The sequence below is a fragment of the Callorhinchus milii genome, unplaced genomic scaffold (assembly GCF_018977255.1).
Source record: "Callorhinchus milii isolate IMCB2004 unplaced genomic scaffold, IMCB_Cmil_1.0 Scaffold4, whole genome shotgun sequence".
NCBI lineage: Eukaryota > Metazoa > Chordata > Chondrichthyes > Chimaeriformes > Callorhinchidae > Callorhinchus > Callorhinchus milii.
This window is the reverse complement of record NW_024704745.1, coordinates 63,226,539-63,235,263: the sequence shown is the minus strand read 5'-3', so window position 1 is coordinate 63,235,263 and position 8,725 is coordinate 63,226,539. Positions and strand designations below refer to the sequence as shown.

At 38.8% G+C, this 8,725-nt stretch overlaps 1 protein-coding gene across 5 annotated transcripts in view; it reads right to left on the bottom strand.

Annotated features, from left to right (window-relative positions):
* Positions 1 to 395: 395 nt before the first annotated feature.
* Positions 396 to 8,725, bottom strand: part of LOC103185759 (coiled-coil domain-containing protein 138) — a 37,520-nt gene continuing 29,190 nt past the window's right edge. For all 5 annotated transcript variants that reach the window (XM_007904421.2, XM_007904423.2, XM_042334589.1 and 2 more), the window contains 4 exons: positions 7,103 to 7,292; positions 5,611 to 5,787; positions 1,325 to 1,463; positions 396 to 832 (listed from right to left, as the gene is read on the bottom strand). In XM_007904421.2, the coding sequence (XP_007902612.1) occupies positions 652 to 832; positions 1,325 to 1,463; positions 5,611 to 5,787; positions 7,103 to 7,292 (687 nt within the window). In that variant the 3' untranslated portion in view covers positions 396 to 651. The remainder of the gene's footprint in view (positions 833 to 1,324; positions 1,464 to 5,610; positions 5,788 to 7,102; positions 7,293 to 8,725) is intronic.

Below are 8,725 nucleotides of genomic sequence, written 5' to 3'. Positions count from 1 at the left end.
TCGTGGTAAACATAGTCTTGACCCATCACCAAATGTGCACCAACTGCATTGAATTGTGCATGTGCAGTATAGATTATTGATTAAATTAGATTTTATATAATTGATAGTTTGCCTGCAACTCAGACTTTGCACAAGTTATTAAGTGTTATGGTCCCAATTTAGACGACTTATGTGAGTTTTACAGTACTGTAAAGTGTATGGGGAGCATGATTCTCTCAGGGAACCCCATCCACCACCACCTGAATGTATAATTTCTCAGCCACCAACCCGTCCTTTCATTACGTTCCCTGGTCTGTGAGGAATCACGAGTAAAGATTTGAACAAGAACCTTGTATCATCCCACATAATCAGTCTTATAACTCATATACAAATTATTTTACAGAGAAAAGGAGTCATACTTTAAATAATTACCTTTATTTACAGTTCATAAGGAAGCAGCATAATGTTTCCACTGATTTAATTTAAAAATTGCAAAATCTTAATTCTAACAATCAGAAAGAACAGTACGTACATTGAAATAAACATTTGATTTCAACAAACCAATATACCAATCATTATAAAACAAGTCCCAGAAAGATGCCCAGCCATTTTTTGTTTTAAACAATATACTTGTTAAAAAAGTCAATTGCTGCAGTAAAAATGGTTCAATGTTCAGTGATTTAAATGGCTGGTGTTCAAATTGCTGGTTAAAGTACTGCCTTTAATCATGCCTAGATTAAACAGAATCGATTGGAGGTTGATGGCCAGGAAAGTATGCTCTGGGTCTGTCGTCCTGTGCAGTTCTTGAATCAGAATGTGGATTGTGAACAATTCAAATAGTTTTTTATTGCTCCTGTAAAATAGGACACATTTCAATTAGTCTCTGGTCCAGTGAGATTATATTTGATAACTGGAGTCTGAAACATTTGGCTTTAAATAATAATCATGGCATTTGATATAGTACCATATCACATCTTCAAAACATTTCAAAGCAATTCACAGAGTTTACTGTAAAGTACATTCACTATATACGTAGGCAAATACAACAGTCAATTTGTGCACAGCAATATCTCGTATAAAAAGAATGACTAAATTTATCTGGGAATTATTGACCAGGGCACTGGCAGAAATTCCCGACTCTTCTTGAATAGTGCCATGGGATCATTAAGCTGGACATATTTGGATCACATATATGGTGTTGACACAGGTGTCCCTTCCAATTGAGATTTTCTAATTTGTAAAACTACAATGAGCCTTTTCTTAAAGGCACTATTGCATGAGCTGAAAATGTTTTACCTATCAATGTTGCAACATTTTAGTTACTTTAACAAAATTTTCTTCTTACTTTATTTTGGAAAGTTTCTGCAGGATGACACTGAGTTTCTCTAGTATTTGCCACTCCAGTTTAGGATATCTTAGAAGCAGAGAACAAGTCCGGAACCAAGTTTCATTGCTGCATGCTTCGAGAAAAGACTGCAAATATCCTATGTCAAACCAGAAAGACAGTATGATACTTATGTAACAACATTACCTCTCTTCACATATAAAATCTACATAACTAGAAAGCTGTAAAATTTTCAAATTGTGAAACTGGCAGATGAAGGTTGATGTTGAGAAATATAAAGTAGTGCATTGAATGGGAAAGAAGAGAACTTAATTGCTAAAGTTCTTTGTGATAAGGGGGAAACACAAGGTCTAGGGGTACCTGTACACAGATCTTTAAAGTGAGAGTAGAAAAAGCCACATCACAGTAGTGTCACAATACTACACCAACGTGTTCTTAACGCAGCAAAGTAGCAGAGTCCCATGACATTCACTCTTATTTAAAAATTGTCCAACAAAAGACCATAAAACACAAATGAGATTCTGGGATTTACACAGAGGAGACTTTTTATACAATAATTCTTACATTTGATGTAGCACATTATTACTTTATCAAAGCATGTCAGGAGGATGTGCCAAAGCTCATCACAGGATATACTGTAAAAAGTGGAGTGACTATATGTTTTATGGGGAAACATGGCAGCCATGAAGTGAACATCCAATCTTATCCAGGGGATTGTTGACCAGGACACTAGAAGGAACACTGTTCTCTTTTTGAATAGTGCCATGGGATCTTTAACGTCCACCTGAACAGGCAGATGGGACCTTGGTGCAAAGTAGGTTCACACAGATGATACCAAGAATGAGGAGGGGTTAAAAATAAATAAAAACGATTATTGTAGTAAAGGGCTTAAACCCCTCTTCCGTTCATCTAGAATCTCTCCTCGACTTTCCTCAACCAATTATTTTCATCTTCTAAAGCAGTAAAGTTTGCTATGACAGGCCTAAACCTGAATTTTTTAATGAAAAATAAACAGGAAAATCCATTCTCATTAATATATTTTGTTAGACAACAATCAAAGCTGGCAACTAAAATTACTGGCACAGTACAACCTAATAGCAGTGGACGAGAGAAAACTGATCTGAAATGCCGTAGGTTGTGCGTGGTTGGAAAGACGCACTGCATTTCTGTAGCAATTGCAATAATATGTGGATGATAGATTTTAAAATGCAGTGCCAAGAAAATTGTCAAATATTTTTATTGTTTTCCTATCCTTAAGGTTCTAGCTCTTGCTGGGGTACTGTTCCTCTGGATGTCCCTCTGGTATCTCATTCACAAGTTAGCATTCTTCACACATGAGACCAATGAATGAGTGTTAATTATGATAATAATTCTCGCATTTGATTTTGTACCTCTCACGTTGTTGAGACGTTCAAAGCGCTTCACAATATAGACAATAAAGTGAACAGACTATATTTTGTGGAGGTTAACATCAGACTAGGTTTTACCTTGCACTTACCTTGCTAAATACGGCAGCCAATTGCACACAGTAGTGCCCCACAACAATTGTAGATTCAGTGGGCAATTTTTTTTGGAGGGATTATTAAATTTAGGTAGCGATCCGCCAATCGACAAACACCCGGGTTCCTAGTTATTGCTAGGTAAACAGAGGCGTGTGGAGTAAGGAAACTTGCCTCAGGTTTCGCCCTGCCCGGGAATTGAACCCGGGTCCTCTCACTTGAGAGGCGAGTTCTCCAACAATATGCTGCAGGATTCCATTTGATAACAGGAATAGAATAGCTAAACTCAATCCCGTTCTTAACCTAAGATCACAAATATGTAATTCTTCCAACAGGAATCAGGTAATAGAAACCTAGCTGACTTTCCCTTCTCCCCACCATGCCCTACCCCCACCACCATCCTGTCCTCCCTCCCAAAGCAGATCACTGAGGTCAAATACAGTGGAGTCCTGTAGCTCAGTGGTTAGAGTAATAATAATAATAATAATAATAATAATCCTTGCATTTGATATAGCGCTTTTCACGTCGGGAGGACGTCCCAAAGCGCTTCACAGAACACACTGTAAAGTGAATTGACTGTATATTTGTGGGCGAACGCGGCAGCCAATTGCGCACAGCAATGTCCCACAAACAGTCGTAGATTGAAAATGACCAATTTAATTATTGTTTTTGGTTTTTTGGAGGGATTATTATTAGGCGTGTGGAGTAAGGAAACTTGCCCAAGGTTTCGCCCTGCCTGGAATTGAACTCAGGTCTCTCGCTTGCAAAGCGAGTGCTCTAACCACTGAGCTACAGGACTCCACTCGCTTTGCAAGCGAGAGAACTGGGTTTGATTCCCAGCAGGGTGAAACTTTGGGCAAGTTTCCTTACTCCACACGCCTGATGATAATCCCTCAAGAAAAAAAAACAATAATAAATTGGTCATCTCAATCCACGACTGTTTGTGGGGCACAGCTGTGCACATTTGGCTGCCGCATTTTGCCCTCAAATATACAGTCATTTCACTTTAGTCTATTTTGTGAAGCCCTTTGAGATATCTAGAAGACGTGAAAAGCGCTATATCAAATACAAGGATTATTATTATTATTACGGTGCAAGTACTGAGGTCAAGTACCACTATCCCAGATGAAAATCAGCCTAATTTAGTAGACTGACAAAGTTACTTCCAGACAATGGGCAATTCTCTGAGTGATTAGGCAACACAAGCAAGGCTTTGAAACTTTTCGCAGTTCACTTGTATACTCTTCCAGTTAGAACAAGAATGGAGAAACATGAAAACAAATCCGGTGTCAATGTTTGAGCCAAACAATGATCTCACACCATTTTTGAGAAAAGTTACTGATGGCTTAATGAAAGATATGTTATTAAAATTTCACACAAAAAATCTATAAGGAAGTAAAAGTCCTAGTCTATTATCAAGCTTACATAAATGATGATTTGTAGTTGAACATAAATACTGCAGAGAGAGAGAGAGAGAGAGTGAAACTGTGAAAACCATGTGTGAATTGTGATTGAGCTAATTTGTAGAGTGAAAGAAGCTGGATGGTTACAAACATGTTTATGCACATTCCCATTACCAGGTAGCGTAGGTGGGTGCAGCATGGCTTGAGACAGGATGTTAAAAGGAGAAACTAGCAATGCTACTTTTTTGTTAAGGTGCTGTGTGAAAACAAAGAACTGGGTAGATTAGTTAACACATTCTACTCGTGGGGAATTGCAGCCTGATACCAATCTACCGTATTGTCACAAGAAATCAAAATTTTTGTCTTTATTAAAGCAAGACAGAAGCTGATTTCTGTTGACTAAGTAGAAAAACTACATATCTTGTAAGATTTTCAATCTTTGAAGCCTTTTACTAAAGTATTTCCGGAGTAGACTAGGTTCTAAACAATCATCATAGCATTTGACATAGTGCACCATGTCAGTAAAGAAGTCTCAAAGTGCTTCAAAGTGTAGTGACTGCATTTTTTAGGCAAACATGGCAGCCAATATTCACAGCAATGTCCCACAAACGGAGCGTCAGCCTAGACATCATTAATTCAGTCCTGAAGCTTCCAACTCAGAGGCAAGTGCTACCAACTGAGGCAGGCTGACCCACTGGTTCTGAGCAAATACCATTTTATCAAAAAATCCTCCCAGAGTATTTCTCCACATCATTAACACCTGCTCTTTCGGATGTCTGATATCTGTCCGTATGCATGGCAGCAACTCATATGCTTTACGCACTCCTGTATAAATACACAAGATTTGTGCATTACTGTTTTTGCCACATAACCATGCCAATTAATTATATTTCCTAGGTTGAATGAAGACGTATGAATAAACTTGCACAATAGAGTGTTTTAATTTTTTTTAAAAAAATTTCTTAGTTTTTTTTGTGGTGGGGGGGCGGGGGTGCTACAGAATTCTGGATAATCTGGAGCTTGTGAAAGGTTGAGCTAGGAAGGCTAGTGAGAAGGATATTAGAAATGTCAACTCCAGATGTGGTCACTGGACTGATTTAAGAAATTGCTTGGTGCTGCAACGGGAAGATGGTAAATGCGTATTGTGGAAGAATGAAACCAAATGAACTAACGTGCCCACTTCACCCAAATAGTTCTTGCAACTTTTATACCAGATTACATAGAAAATACCATGGCACAGACACTGTACAGCTCAAATATCCAAAAAAACATATGCACTCTTTTAAGTTTGTGTTAGATAAAACAGAACATGGTAATATAAACAGGCAAAGCAGCTCTCCCAGGTTTATTCTGTAGGAAATTCTGAGAATGTACGGATACCTACTTGACTCCATTGTCATCTGTAGAAATATGTCTACAGCGCTGGACAGCAGACCTTTGCTGGAGGGTTTCAGGTACACGAGAATGATCGGGATAGCCCGGTGCTCCAAGAACAAGGCCTTCCCACCATCTATCTTCAGATCCATATGGAGAGTGTCAAAGGCTTGAGCCACGATATCAACTATTAAAAAAGCGAATTAAATAATTTACTTATCCAATTTCCAGCCATTTAATAACCTTAATTGTATTATCAGAAACAAATTACTTTATATAACACACCCCAAAATTGGTCTTGATCCTACACTCAAGGAAAGAGTATACAATATTCTGGATTTCTCAGGAGTTGTAGCATAAAGAAAGCAGTGTAGTTTACCTAAACCACCAAAAAAAGCAGTATATTCACTTTAAAGCACACTTTAAAATCTCATGTGAGGTGCTGAATTCTGAGCAATAAATTAGTTCACCAATGAGAGACAGCAGCTGCTTAAACCATGCACGCTTTAAACAAATTTGACACTGCTTTACAAAGATTTCCAAAGAACTAGCTGCACCTGTTGAAGCTTCGCTTGCAACCAGAGGATCCAATATGGAATGTAGATTGACTCACAGACAGACACACAGACATACATTTCATCTGAATCTACCCTCATCTGGGAGGACTCCTGTGGAAGGACTCCGTTTGGGAGGACTCAGTGGGAGGCCTCAGCGCTTTAAAAATGTAACTTTATTGTTGTTTCCGCAGCTTAGCTTCATCTGTGTTCTTTATTTTGTTCCTGCCACTTGGCCTCGTGCGTGCTCTGTGACGCAAGATGCCACAGTCAACCAGTGCGGCCACCAGGTATAAGTGCAGTGCGTGCGTACATACATAGGTGCTCTGTGACGCATGATGCCACAGTGCCAGTTTGACTTGGTGGCCACCAGGCGAAGTGCAGCAAAACCCGCAAAACTGAAAATAACTCATGAACAATAGGAGATACCCCAAAACAAATATGCCTGTGTCACTCTCAGTTGCAAGATCTCTCCAATGAGGTATAAATCATGTCTCTACGTCAATCGGTTATTGAGATCCTTCTTGAAGCGCAGACAAACATTGTCGTTTTTATAGTATAGCTAGACAGACAGACAGACAGACAGACAGATGTACAACACAGAAACAGTCTGCTTCTGCTCGGCCCTACTAGTCTGTGCTAGTGTTTATACTGCACACAAGTCTCCACCCATTCATTACCTTCTCCCATACCTTTCTGCTTTCCTCTCCCATGCTCTTAATAAGGAATAATACGTAAAGAATATATCTAGTTAAAATAATAATATAATAACAATCCTTGCATTTGAAATAGTGCCTTATCACGTCTTCGAGACGTCTCAAAGCACTCCACAGAATATACTGTGAAGTGAATTGACTGTATACTTTGTGGGCGAAACATGGCTGCCAATTGTGCACAGTAGTGTCCCACAAACAGTTGTGGATTGAGTGACCAGATTTTTTCTATTACCTTGTGTAATTGTCTTGAGGATGCTTAGGGTCGACAGAAATCGAATATTAAGATCAGAGCTCCTAAAGAAAGCAGATGTCTTTGGTTTGGTTTCTGGAACATCTGAAGGGTTCTCCTGCACGAGCCGGGGTGCAGCTCCACGATACAGTTCTTCTCCTAATCTTCGCATTGTTGAGATAATGGTGGTGTGCTGAGAAAGAGAATATTCATACTGTAACACAACCCCAATGGTCCACTGCTAATGTTAACTGATTACCAATACATTTTAAATTGAAAGGGATTAGAGATGGTTTACATTTCATAAAAGGATTTAGTTATTCACACTAACGCATTCACTGAATTGTTCAGCCAACATCCATTTTTTGTTATATACCTTTTGCAATACCAGACACGAATGATAGAAGTGCTTACACTAGGAAATTCATATTCACAGGAAGTGTTTGCAGCCAAACATTCCTTTTTGCAATTCCCACACCACCTCTAAGGTTATGCCTTACTTCAAAAAAGATGAATTGTTTATTAATAGAAGCCAACAGATGGCCTAGTAGGTAAAAGGACCCGGGGGGTGGGGGGGAGGAGCACAATGTTGTACAGGTCAAAAAGTGACTGCTTTGACTCTAAAGCGGATGACCTCAGCCAAGGCAGTAGTCGGGGCACAACAATTGCCCTCAACATTCTTGTAGGTATTGGAGGGAGGGAAATCCACCAGAGCTTGTTCTTATGATCACTGTTCAGCTAAAAGTGTCAATGTGTGGATGTGGGCGAGAACAAGTTAAGACTCAGCTAAAATTTCTTGGTATATAAGCAACTTGTAAGGATGAATTTCCTTACAGGTCTGTCAGTTTCTTCAGGTTGTAGAATAGCAGTGGTAGCACAAGAACTGCAGCCAAAAGCAATGACATATCCCTCAAAATTGTCCCAAAAATACAGATGAGGTAATACTCAACTCCATGCTGAACATTAAACAGCAAAAAAAAATCAATGTACTCCAAAATTCAACTTATTGGTTTTACACATGTGTATATATATATATATGAGTATAAAATATGAGTATATTTATGTCTCTTTCTTGGCTCTCTCACACCCTCACACCCACCCCCACTCCATCGCACCCACCGTAAAGTATATATTTTATTTTGAAGTATTAGTAAACTTTTTTTAAAATCACATTCACTGATAATGAATTGTATAAATACTACTAAATTTTCCTTCTCATTCTGTCCTCCCAACGTGAAAGGCGCTATACAAATGTAATCTTGTTGTTGTTGGCTTAAATTGCATTTTGTGGGACAGGAAAAATAGGTCCTTAAAGCATTTGGTGGTGTTGGTTTAATAAGAAGAAACTTTGCAAGCTTTCAGGCATTCTGTCCCCACCCTCCTCTGCTCCCTCCCTCCCCCCCAACTCAGGTGCCCAACCAGCTGCGTGAAGCACTTTGAGACATTCTCTCGACATAAAAGGCATTATGTAAATTGTATTGCATCTTAGAAATGTACTGATTGATCTTTTGGTTTCTTGGCCACTCTTTAGGGATTTCAAAACTTTATAGTACACATGTCAAACAGTTAAAAAAAACAAAGCTGCATTCTTTTCATGAGGCATGGTTTCAGATCTTGGCTAAAGTT